This window comes from Mesitornis unicolor, unplaced genomic scaffold (genome assembly GCF_000695765.1).
Source record: "Mesitornis unicolor isolate BGI_N332 unplaced genomic scaffold, ASM69576v1 scaffold6091, whole genome shotgun sequence".
Lineage (NCBI taxonomy): Eukaryota > Metazoa > Chordata > Aves > Mesitornithiformes > Mesitornithidae > Mesitornis > Mesitornis unicolor.
Window position 1 is genome coordinate 55,204 of NW_010164469.1, and position 13,035 is coordinate 68,238.

Here is a 13,035-nt window from a genome sequence, read left to right on the forward strand (position 1 = left end):
CAACAGCTAAAGACAGAGGAAAGACAGAGGTACATCCAGAGGGCAATTTACCAAATGTAGCTTAGATACCATCCTAGGCTATAATGAATCACCTTCTGGACTTGTTTGTTTCTTACCATTGATCCCAGCAGAAAACAAGATAAATAGCTTAGACTAGATGACATAGCCAGATGAAATAAATTCCACCGCTGCAGTCAAAATCTGTTTGTTCACCTTAAGGGGCAGTTGCTCAGCAAGTGCCTAGTTTGTGTTGTTTTTTTTTCTCTTTTTTTCCCCCGTGCTTCCCAAAGAGCTTCATCTACTAGTGATGTTGGGCTTGGTTCTGGTGCAAAAGCAGAAATGGTGGATGCTAGCATGCTGTGGATGGGCTGAGGTCAGAGTCCAGCTCCCATGCACAGAAGCCAAATTCTTTAACCCATTTCTTCACTGGTTTGGTACAGAAGAATGAGTTTGAAATCCCCTTGCCTAAAAATATTAGGGTAAAATTAGTTGTGGTGTGACCCTGCCGAAGTCAATGGATTGACAAGGACCGTGACCTGCAATGATTCGCATCTTTGCTGTCAGAGCATCATTCAGTGACAAAAGTACCTGATGGGATGTGTCTAACATCTCTCACTTTGACTGCTAGCACTGCATCATATTAAGTAAATCAGAAATATCTTCCCGCGACCCATCTTTTCCAATTCATCAATGTCTTTCATAGAATATGTGGTTTTCTTCAGCGTCTGCTTTCTTGACAGCTTGCGTTGAATGTTGGTTATTGTGGCAATTTCCCCCTGCAGTCTCTTCCTTCTCTATTTGCCATAATTATCAGATTTTCCTTTAGTCCCAGACTGTATTACAAGAATCAGCCATGCATCCATTAATTGGTCCATCTTTCCCTCAGCTTTTAGTGATCCATTGCTTTCTACCATTTGGTGTGTGTCCATCCACTGGGTGCAATATTTACATGTACAGATACGATTGATCGGTTTTCTATCAAGTTTTTTTCTTTGTCTCTCTTGATCTCTTCCTCTCTCCTTCCTTCCCTTCTGTGTCTCTGCTCTCATTTCATTGCAGCTTTTTTTTTTTTTTTGCAGAGCATTGATAGAAGTGCCTCCATCAATAAGCAAAGCTTGCTTGTGCCCTTGGGCACAGCCCTGAGACAAATGGGTGATGCATAAACTGCACCAGCCTAGGAGTAGTCCCAGGAGACGCCATGACTCAGAGTCAATCCTTGGAGGCATCATTTCCTCCTGCTTTCTCTCTGATAGGATTAAGCTCTGTTTGTTCCTTGCCTCTTCTGCATACTCCCTCCTTTGGTTCCTGGGAACAAGCTGACATGCAGGGGAGAGAAGAGCACTCTGATTTCTCTGCATAGACGTCCAGCTGTGAACTAGCCAACAGCCATGATTACATTGCCATGAAAAGACTCTTATGGGTCACTGGGAGCTAGGTCATGCCCCATTTACCTTCCTGTACTGCAGAGGAAGAAAAAATGTCAATCCATTGTCCTTTTCACAAGATAGGAACCCAAAGGCATGGGTTAGGCAAAGAGGACATGGGACAAGTGCATCTGAGGCTAAACAGCTTATGACTCCATACTTGATTCACCGCTCATTTATGTCAGTATTGACCAGGAATAATTCAAGCAGAGTTGCAGGGCAGTAAACACCAAGGTGATGGGCTGAGATTCATGCCTGATACCCACGTGGCTGAAGGAAGCTTTGATGCCCATGGAGGAGGTAAGAACTCTTTCTGTAAACTGACAATCCTGATTTGAAATCAGAAGTAGAGCAGCATGCACAGATGGGGAGTCAGAGGTGAAAAGCAGAGATGAGCAAGCACTGAAGAGTTGGGTTTTGGCTCTGTGTCCGAAGTTGCCCAAACTTGGGACTGGTTCAGAGTCTGGGTTTTGTGCATTTTAATCTGTGCCACTTTTAGAGATGGGAATGGCTGTAGAAAGTACGTGCGGAACAAAATTTGGCTGGAGTCTGAATATGCTCCAGCTTGTCAGGGGTGGTGGTGGTGGCTTGGTTGACCATCATGTAAATTAATGGGTGACAAGCAGTCCTTCAGAGTCACGTTCCAGACAGACTTGTGGTCTAAGGCTTTTGTTAAGTGCCCAGAGGGAAGCCTGAATGAGGTGCAGAAAGCAGATGGACTAAGTGCACTTTCCTGTTGGCGATGGTGTTCTTTAATGTGACGGAAGGGGTAAACACTTCCCTTTCCTCCTCTACAGGAACAAGCTGGGGTGCTGATGAGCTGGATGTCCTATGCTCAGCAGCAAGTGTCCAACCCCAGGAGACTTGCTCTGCACCGCATTTCCAAGGAAGGCTCATTGGCTAAGCCATGTACCAGGCCACAGCTGGAGCAACATCTCCCTTTGTGTGACTTTCTCCTTCTCACTGAGTCCTCTTCACTTCACGTATCAGGCACTGAACTTTTCCATACTGCACATCACCTGCGTGCCAACAGGGCATTTGCAGGAAACCATCAGCCGTTCTCTCTCTCTCTCCCTCTGGTTCTCCCTCCCTCCCTCTCTACAGGTGTCACTGCATCCTATGTCAAAACTGGCAGAAGCTACTATGACCAAAAGTTCACACCAAGAGCTTGCCCACTCTACAGCTCTATTATGTATTTGTAGACTTCTCTGGTTTCGTGGTTCCAGGGCAAAAGCAAAGGAGCATTTGCACTATTTTTTTAAAAAAATAATTAATTTATCTGCTTTTATTTCTTTTGCTGTTGTTGTTGTTGCTCATATTATACACAGAGTCTGGCCATTTGGGTATGTAGATAGATCTTAGAAAGCTTAGTGCTGCTGTCCAACACAGCCTCTAACTGGCTGAGAGAAAAGGAGATACTTAGGAAGATGCAAGTCTTTCAAAGGACATTTTATCATACGAGTCACTTCAGGTGGGTGAGAGCAGAGCAAATCCATGCTTTTGCTGATGCTCTTCTTTCCAGCTGGTTGAAGAACGGCTGTCTCCTATGAGAGGCATCATCGGGGCGTAACTTGTGTGACTGCCAGATGTACGTTGAGATAGCCCAGAAGTCACTAGACCTATTCTATCCAACCAGTTTTAGCCTTTAAAAAAGTTTTTATTCTTTTAATATCAAAAAAGTAGACTTCTCTCATGTCCACAACCTCAGAGGAAGTAGGCTCGAATCCATTTCTCCATGTGGAGCCCCTCGAAGGGTTTTGTCTGCTTTATTTGCACGTGTGGACATCGTAGACTCGTATGCACTCCTGGCAGCGGACATAGCAGCACCAGTGGAAGATACAGTGACACTTCTCTTTACGTTTCTCAGTCCTCGTGTTGTGCCCGCGGCCGCAGCACAAAAGGTCACAACCATCAATCCCATGGGAAGTGACGTTACAGATCCTGTCACGGGTCCCAAAGGAACCTGTCTCAGGGTTGGGCTCACAAAAGTTTGGTGAGTTCTCGTAGTAGACTAGGTCCTTCTCAGTTGGAGCCTTGAAGAAATTGTATTTGGGCCTAAGGGTCTCTACCCAGCCACGGGATTCTCGATGTTTTTCCACCACCATTTCAGAAGCACTGTCATACTTGTCCTTGAGGTAGTCACCAATGACCCTGAAGTCTGGCTGAGACCACCAGCAGGTCTTCACTTCACAGCTGCCTGAGAGGCCGTGACATTTGCACTTAAGATGCATGAGTTCAATAATAGACTGAAAAAGAGGAAAGGCAAACAAGAAGGAATACGTTAGCTTGTAATCAAAACACATACTGCATTCTGCTATTTGGCCAGGGTATCACAAAGGATAGTGGAGTTTTCACAGACATATTTACATACTTGTGAACAAAAATCATCTTATCCTCCAGTCAATGCCCTGCACAGATGCTGGGTCTGTGACTTGGTTGTTTTCTGTGACTATCTCTGATTCCCACCCCAAATTTAAGCATCTACCAAGTGCTTTCACACAGGGCTGAAGAGACTTCTGTGTATACTAACTTCTATCAATGCTCATGTGTTGATATTGCAGTATTGACACCCAAGAATGTAATTAAGACACATCTAGGCAGTGAAGAACACAGAAAACTTCTAAAATAATGTTTTTGTAAATTAAGTATACAGCTATTCTATTGGAAATTAAAGAAATATTAAACATCCTAACAGTCTAGTCCAGAACTCCATCTTTTAAGTATGTTTTCGTTAAGGAAATAAGATTCCAGCCTTGCTTGTGGCTATTTTCAGAAACCTGAAAAGTAATGTACTTTTATTTTTAAGCCAGACATAATTTTTCTAAAACCATTTCAAAGAAAAAAGGTGGGAATTCAATTTTTTATTTTGAAAGGTTTAGACTTCAACATAAAACACTGTCCTGGATTAAATGGAAAAGTGATTATTGATCCCAGAAGTTTGCTTTTACCTCTTACGAAATTAATCTAAAGGTTTCTAGAGGTGTTGCCCTCCAGTGTTCTGAGGTGGGAGACAGCCTTATGCAACTTTCTCGATAATCTGCATTTTCAGACTGATCAGCAAATTTCCACGTACGTGAACAGACTAGTGCCAGCCTGAGTCCAAAAGATTTGCCATGAATCAGCACCTTGATGTTCACCAGGTGCTTTCCTGTGTTATTTACGGAGTATCACCCGCCGCAAAGGAGGTTGTAATTAGCGATGAGAGAGAACCACAAGATGTTTGGTTCATATAATCATGTTGAACTTAATCAAAGCTTCTGGCCTGGTTGGTAAGGTTTGAGTTCATATGGGAACTAATATGAAACATCGCCTATGGCTCAGGTATAGCTGGCCTGGAAGAGCTGCCCCATGAGTGCTGGCACGTTGAGAATGGAAAACACCAGTACTTTATAAAATAGTAGGATTTCAGATAAAAGTGTGACATCTGCTCGCTAATCTTTGACATCTGTAAAATGTCCAAAACTAACTCAGTGTCAAGTAACAAGACTTACAGTAAAAAGACCCTTGCACTCCTGTGATCACAGGGACTTTTGCTCAAAGCTCATTCTTTTCTATGGATTATAACTTTAAGGCTAATTCCTCTTTTCCACTCTACACAGGTTCTCCAGAGTCTTATTTATCTCATTGTCTATCCCAGAAACTGCCACCAGCAATGCATGATACCTTGAACTACCTTTGACCAATGCAAGAGGAAACCACATTATTGCTCGTATTCATCTTCGTTGCAGACAATTTTTGGTGTTTGGTCATACTGAATTTTGAAGAGCTGTGTCTCCTATTTCAGACCAGCTCTCCTGTGGTGTGAGGTGGAATAACTCCACCGGGGTTTAACTGTGTCCACCTAAGGAGCTTACACCAAAGTCCTAGCCTGCCTGAGGATATCTGTTTCCTAGCACAGTGCCAGTGTGGTGGCTTTGCTATAGCTTGCTGCACAACCATAGGTCCTCCTAGGCATGTGCAAGGCCAGCTCCTGAGGGAAAAAAACCATATTCATATCTTCTGATTACAGTGAGGTATCTTTATTCCACTGGAGGACAAACTATCTCAAGTTTACTACGTGAAAAAAAAAACTATCGCAGAGGAGTTGCAGCATGGTCCCCATTAGTAAGAGCTTTGTGGTTCAGTTTCACAAATTGTTTCCCACAGATTACATTCTTCTGGCATTTATGGGCTATTCTTGAGGTGAAAAAGAGAATGTCCTCTTACTGGGACTGCTCCCCGCTATGGAAAGGATTCACTGTGTGTGAGGCAGTTACTGCGATGAGGGCAAGATTTTATGCTTTCTGTTCCCTTATACATTTTGCTTCATGACTGTTTGAAGTGAAAACACATTAGCTGGCTTTGAGACACAGTTCAAGTTTAATCAAGAGGCACCAGAGTCACATTTCTTCTTATTTTCCTTAAATATTCCCTGGGAAATGGAACAGTGTTGAGAAGAGGGGTGGTGGGAAATGCTCTCCTGCTCTTCTCCACCCTCAAGCCTACAGAGCAGGGTGGTGGTCCTAGGAAAATGGACATTTGCACTCAAACTGCTTAAACAGATGCAACTAATGCCATTTGTACACTCCTGGGATGTCCAAGACGTCAAATCAAAGACGGCAGAAGACCTTCAAGAGCCCCAGTAGCAGCCCAAGGACAGGCTGGATACTTCAGAATATCTCAGTTTATACTAAAATGCCTTTGCTTAAGCAGCTGAATCCTCCCTATAAACTCAGGTTCACCTCTCTTAACTTCAGATGTCTACAGCACAGGCATCTCTACAGCTCACTTCCTTCCTACAGCCAGCCAAGGTGGACAGGCACAGTTAGGGCATCATTAATTGAGCTATTTCAAATGACTCCTTCAAGCTGGGATGAAATCCCATCCTAGACCTGTCTGTCTTGATCCATTCTCTATGAAGACACCTGAAACAATGACTCCAATGTAGACATTTACATCTAGACTGATAAATTTACTTACAGCTTTCATAGGTCAAGTACATCAATCACCTCCCTGACAAGAACTATCACAGGGCAGTTATCATTGTTCCATGATGCAAACCAGCCCGGATTTAGGTTTGGTTATTCCCTCCCACTGCTCATTTTAAGGAAAGAAAAGATTAAAGGAAGATGGAGAAAGATGAAACTTAATGTACTTACGGTCCTTCCAGCTTCATTGTTGTGCCTGTTCATGGCTGACCGAGCATCTGGTCGGTTCTCCCGGGCATCCGCAAACTCCCGAGACACCATGCTCCCAAACTCCACGTCCTCACTGCAACCCCCCCACTTCCAGCCTTCCCCAGGAGAGCCCTTGTGGCGAGTGTCACAGCCGCAGATGGTGGCCGAGCCCTCGGCGCAGGATCTGGTCACCGCGAAAGCCACTCCAGCAGAGGCGATGGCGTGGACAAAGGCTGATTCCCTGGTAGCTGTGAAAGAGAGAAATCAGTGAATAGTGTCCAGTGAAGGGAGCACACGAAGCTATGATCAGCCCTGTGAATACCTTTTCTCCAGGGCATGGCAAAAGGCCAGGAAACTCTCCTCTTCCCTGTGGTCCGGCTTGGACCTCCTCCAAAGACACTTTCTTATGCTAGGAAATTAACTCCTGCACAGACAGGACCAGGCTTGATTCAAGCCCACTGAGGTCAGCCAGGAGGGTTTGACTAAGGTCATCCTAAGGTCTTAGGATGGGGCCATGGCAAAACAAAAAGCAATGCAAAGAGATTTTCAGGAAGTATATAAGATATACTGTATGGTGCTCTCCAGGCAATGTACCATGTGGCCATATCCTGAGCTGCAGTCTTGGTGTCAGATGCACAGAATTTGGGCTGTGTTCCCATAACAGGGAAAATTCAGGTCTACACTTAATGACAGCCTCCACCCTGAGTGGTGGGACCAGCACCAGGTAAAGCACCTCCTCCTTGACTTGGAGAGCTGCTGATAGCTAGAAGGTAGGAAAACGCCGGGATGGCCAGATACTCCCCAGTCCTCACTGTGTAAACTAAACATTGTCCTCACCCTCCGTCCTGAGGCCATCTTCTGTTTCTGAGGCTGCCTAGCTCAGTTAGAGACAGAGTTTGATATACGGCATCTTGCATCCATCCAAAGATTTGCTCACTTGCCTAATTAAAGGCTCTGCCAAAGGGACTGCAAATGAGATTTCCTTTTCTGCCCATTGCCTCAGGATGATGAGTGGGACTAAAAGATTTAATAGTTAAGGACTGTGGAGCCTTAGACTCTGTAGAGGCCTTCCTTCACAGCCTTTCCTCCTAGCTGGAGCTGGGTGGGGAAGGGCAGCTCAGCATTAGCCAGGTTTTCCTAGTTTCCAGTGCTTTCTCTATACTGTGTCAAAATGAAAAGCAAACATTTCAAACTGCTTTGCAAATGGGAAATATACCAAAATTTCCTTTTTTTTTCTTATGCCCAGATTTGGTCTCATTATGTTTCTTCACTCACTAGAAATGATCCTGGAGTTCAACACCACACCTCAGAAAACACCATTGCAATTCTTTCTTGGTTTCAGCACAATGGCATTTTATCATGAACGGGGCCATTCTCAAACCCCTGAGGCAATTTTAAGGAAACACAACGATTCTGATAACTGGCTTCCCTTAAACCCCTCTATCATTCCTCACACAAGCTCACCTCAGGCCTGTGGAGCCATTAGCCAACAAAGCATGTTGTCTCTGACACCTTTCAGAAGATTAGGCTAGGACAGTGTTGAAATAGGAATGGATCCACAAAGGCAGAATGTCAGCTTCACCAGCTTCTACTGAGCTTTGCATCAGCTTACAAGGCGCCTACTCAAAACCACTCAAACCTTGTGTGCACCGTATTTTGCTGATTTGAGCTTTCCCTGGGCATTTTGACTTCATCTTTACCCACTAGATGCTTCCAGGCTTTACTAACATGAGGAGAATTTAATATGCCATGCTAAGAAGCCAAGGTGTTCTTGGGGAGAAATGAAAAGTGCATGCTTGCAGAGCAGTCCCAGCTGGACTGAAGGCTTAAGCAAGAACTTGTGCAGCACCGCTTCACTTTGGGAGGACAACCAAATACAACAATATGCAAATCAAATGATGTGCATGACAAGCCGAAGGTATGAGCAACGTCCTGGAACACGATGTCAATGCATATCGTGAGGTTAGTTAGTCACTGAGGGCTAGAACCAAAAAAAGGAAGATGCAGGAACCCTCAGTTCCAAAATGTGATTTTGAAAACCCCTTGTTCAGCATCTGACCAGCCTGAAGGATCTCAGCTTCCTGCAACTGATGACCATACATTTCTTAAGCTGTGTGAAAACTCAGCTTTTGAGCATGAACAGATGAGTCCAGTTCTAACGGGACTGGAGATTTGGCACCTGGCACTTGCCTAAACCCAGGTGGGACCCAGAAACTAAACCTCAGAGCTGGGGATCTTGGTATGGTCTCTCCAAGAACACTCGTCCTGGGGTCTGTAAAGGGAAAAGGCTTCTCGTAGAAGCCAGTCAGATGAGCTGGTGGGTTGGATGCCGTTACCCTCTAGTAGGGAGATAGAGGGTATAGTGCCTAACCAGAGAATAGCTGACACACCTTCTACCTCCTCCCACTGTTTTTTGAAACCTTTTGACATGCTGTTATGCCATGGACAGGAGAAGAAGATGATAATTCTTCTTCTCCTTTCTATCTGACAGCTGCAGTGGCTAAAGCACGTTGCTTGGATATATTAGCTCTCATGACTTGGGAATCACCCCTTCCTCTGCTCAGGAGGAGAGACCTGATCCAGGCCTTTGGCTACTTGGGAAGGTGCTCTAGGTGCTTAACTGATGTTTGCAAATGACATGGAGACGCCCTGTGCCTTGCTGTGTTGGGACTGACAAGAAGGTATCTACAGCCATGGTGTTTGTGCAGAAAATCTTCTCATGCACGGGGATGAGAGGGGTGGCCTTGGTTTTGGATCCCACCTGGGTTTCAGCAGATTAACTCAGAACAGAGGTGTTCCTCTGTGCGTACAGGTGCAGAGATCACCAAAACCTAGAGAGCTTCAGGCAAGGCAGCCAGAGGGTCTGCAGAATTGCTGCGTTTTCCAGGACTTGATTGCAGCTGAACAAGAGGTTACAGAAGTACTGCTTTGGTTGTAGATACCCAATTCTGCCTAAAGCCCAGGTCTGCTTCCTAAACTCTGCACTGGTGCTAGCACTTACTGAAAGCCTACAGCTACAGGAGGGTATTGATAGGATTTGCCTTAAGAAGCACCGATTATACTCAGCTCTCCTCTTCCCAGAAAGAGCCCAATGCATTTTTACAGCCTGTATACGAAGTAATCACTCCCCTGCTTTTGAAATGCAGCCACCCCTGGGGTGGAGTGCAGCCACCACTTAACAGCACACAACAGGAAGCAAATAGCATTGTATCTGATCGTAACTACCTGGGGAATGTAGGCAGGCAGAGCAAAGCAGCTGAAATCTGGCCCCGGGCACTGAGGTTAGGAGTTTGTCTCTTGAGAAAGTTGCAGCCGATCTCTTAATGACTCCATGAAATTAGGGCACTGGGTTTACATCTCCCACCCCCTAACTTAAGGCACGGAGTTCAACATTGACGCAGATGGAAGAGCGCCATCGCCTGAATCACGTCCTGCCACCTCCCAAGTTATAGCCCTGTCCTCCCATTACTGAGCAGACCTGACCCTTCCGAGCTCCGAAGAGCTCCCCAGGTTGTAGCCGGAGGCGGTGTGGCTGCAGGAATGGAGAAGGAGTGTATAGAGATACAGATAAGCAGAAGGAAAGCATGCACTTGTAATGGAAATGAGGGGTTATTAAGGTGCCATATAAAAATGCAAGAGACTTAGCAAAGATAACAGGAAAGTGCAGTATATTTGTCAGGTCGCCTCATTCCTCTCTGGGTGGTTCTGGTAGCAGGAGACAAGCAGCTCGTTATGACTTGAAGAGAGCTTCTGGAAAGTCATCTGGCAAGAGAAGGTTAATAGGGACTAATACTTCATGGGGATGTTGACTTAAGAGCATTTTAACCACTTTGTTTTCAGTGCAGCACAAGGTCACCAAAGCTCTGGCTTCAGCTTGTTTAATTCCTGCCTGCTCCCGAGTTTCCCTGCTGGGCTTAGAGACTTGGACGGCTGGTGCTCCGAGGTACCCAACCCTTTAGGTGGGGTTGGATATTAGTGAAAAAGGTGCTGTGACTTATAGAGGACCTTTAGGGATGCTTTGCAGCTGCCCACTCATGCAGAGCTCTCCGAGTCACTGGTCACTTCTGGAGACAGTTTTCTAAGGAGCTCAGTCTGTGAAGATGGGAGCCAGAATGTCCCATGCCGAACACCTCTGATCATCCTGCCTCGGTGCTAGAAACATATTGGGATGCAAAAGAACATGCCTGGGCAGTATCAATATGAGAATTCAGAGACCTGAGGATGAGGTGGCCTAAGATTTGACTTCCTGTTTTCACAGGGCTTTTTAACGTGATTTTGGACAAATCCTTTAGTCAGTCTGTGCCTCTGCTTCCTTATCCATACACCTGAGGACAACCCTGCTTTTCTCCTCGTGAGCCTGCAATGCTAAATTCAGTGAGGTCTTCAGAATCATGGGCAGAAAGTATTGGAGCTGAACAGAGGGTCCTCAAGTTGTGGGATGAGATCTATGCAGAGGAAGAGGAAGGAAGGAAGGAAGGAAGGAAGGAAGGAAGGAAGGAAGGAAGGAAGGAAGGAAAGGAAATAAACGTCTTGCTTGATGTGGTTCTAGGCTGTACATCTTGTGAGGAAGGAAGCAGACCTCAGCAGCTGGAGAACAGAGAGACAAGCAATAGAGATGGACCCTGCTGTGTTTTCCACTTAGCATGCCACTTTTCTAGATGGTCCTCCTGAAGGTGTGGAAACTCCTTTGCAAAGGGAATCTTGATATTTCCAGGACAACTCCTGAGTCTGAGTCTGCTCTGTGGAGATAAACCTCCCATGCCAACAACCCTTTACTGACCAGGACCTTGCCACTATCCTTTTTGAAACATAGGCCTCGGGGTAGAACAATAACTTAATGCCTTTTGGGGCTGAATAATGTATACACAACATGGAAGAGAATAGAATTGGCCCAGAGTGTTCTGGGAGACATATGATAGTGAAGGAAAAAGTTCCCACATCTTAACAATTCCTCCCAGCCATCATTAGCATGTCTACTCTTGAATAGAGAATCCTACTCCCCATTTCACACTAGGAAAGAGACTGCAATGATGTGGCTGCAAGCTTTGAATTTCTGACACTGCAGACTTCTTGAGTCCTCTTGGGACAGTCACTTAGCAAGTGGGGGAAAATAGAGAAAATGTCATATCCATTAGCAGGGCTGCAGGGAGGAGACGTGCTGGTTTTGCTCATCTTTGTTTTTCAAAGTGAATAGACAAGAGAAAGCTACCTGTTGTGTCAGCTATTTCAGACACCCAGACACCCATCTCTGAGGGCCGGAAGGTGTAAAGTCTTTCCAACATCTGTCTGGTAGGGCATGTACCCAAGGAGTGTGAGAAAGGGTTTCAGTTCCCTCCTTGGCCCGAGGGGATACAAACCCACAGCGCTCCTGCTAGGATTTGTACAACAGTTGACACCACATTGACTCAGGATTTAAAAAAAAAAAAGGAAAATCTAAATAAACCCCAAGAACAAGAAACTGGAAATAAAACTGAAGGCAGACTCAGTTTCTGGTCTTTAGAGCCAGCACAGCCCTGTCTTATACATTGGAGGCCTGTCCTAACAGCTTAATTTTCCCCTGATTACTGTGGTCGGGGTCCTTCTTGCAGGTTAGACACCATGAGCACTGCAGAGGAGGAAGGTGCTGTACAACAGAGGAAAATGGTGAGGAAATCTTGAAGTGAGCTTTGGAAGTTTTGGAAGCCCAGTCTTGGACTCAAGGTGGGGTGAATTTTGGTTTTGACTGTAGTCTGAAGAGGACTACCCAGCTGCTATCAGCACACTGTGGTTTCCTCCTTGAATCCATCAGAAGGGCCACCTTACCTAGATAGAGGAGGGGAGCTGTGCCATTCCCTTGTGGGTCAGATCACCTGTAAACACCTCCATGGCGAAAGCCAGACCAGAAGGGCCTGAATAATAGGCCACGTTGCACCACTTTGGATGGAAAAGAAGGATGCCAGGAAAGTTAGGGAGGTGATCATCCCCCTGTACTTGGCACTGGTGAGGCCGCACCTCGAGTCCTGTGTTCAGTTCTGGGCCCCTCACTAGAAGAAAGATGTTGAGATTCTAGAGCGTGTTCAGAGAAGAGCCACAAGGATGGTGAGGAGTCTGGAGAACAAGCCTGATGAGGAGCGGCTGAGGGAACTGGGCTTGTTTAGCCTGGAGAAGAGAAGGCTGAGGGGAGACCTCATCACCACCTCCAACTGCCTCAAGGGAGCTTGTAGAGAGGTGGGTGCTGGTCTCTTCTCCCAGGTGATGGGGGATAGAACAAGGGGAAACGGCACCAAGCTGTGCCAAGGGAGGTTCAGGTTAGAGATAAGGAGGAAGTTCTTTACTGAGAGGGTCGTCAGAAGCTGGAACAGACTGCCCAGGGAGGTGGTGGAGTCACCATCCCTGGATGTATTTAAAGAGCAGGTAGACGAGGTACTTAGGGATATGGTTTAGGAGGTAGACAGGAGCGGTTGGACGTGATGATC

The 13,035-nt window shown here is 45.8% G+C and overlaps 1 protein-coding gene across 1 annotated transcript in view; it reads right to left on the reverse strand.

Annotated features, from left to right (window-relative positions):
* Positions 1-2,690: 2,690 nt before the first annotated feature.
* LOC104548339 (protein Wnt-3a) overlaps positions 2,691-13,035 on the reverse strand; it is a 35,972-nt gene continuing 25,627 nt past the window's right edge. Inside the window, exons 2-3 of the mRNA XM_010194332.1 lie at positions 6,563-6,828; positions 2,691-3,670 (exon numbers count right to left, since the gene is read on the reverse strand). Coding sequence (XP_010192634.1) covers positions 3,191-3,670; positions 6,563-6,828 — 746 coding nt within the window. The 3' untranslated portion in view covers positions 2,691-3,190. The remainder of the gene's footprint in view (positions 3,671-6,562; positions 6,829-13,035) is intronic.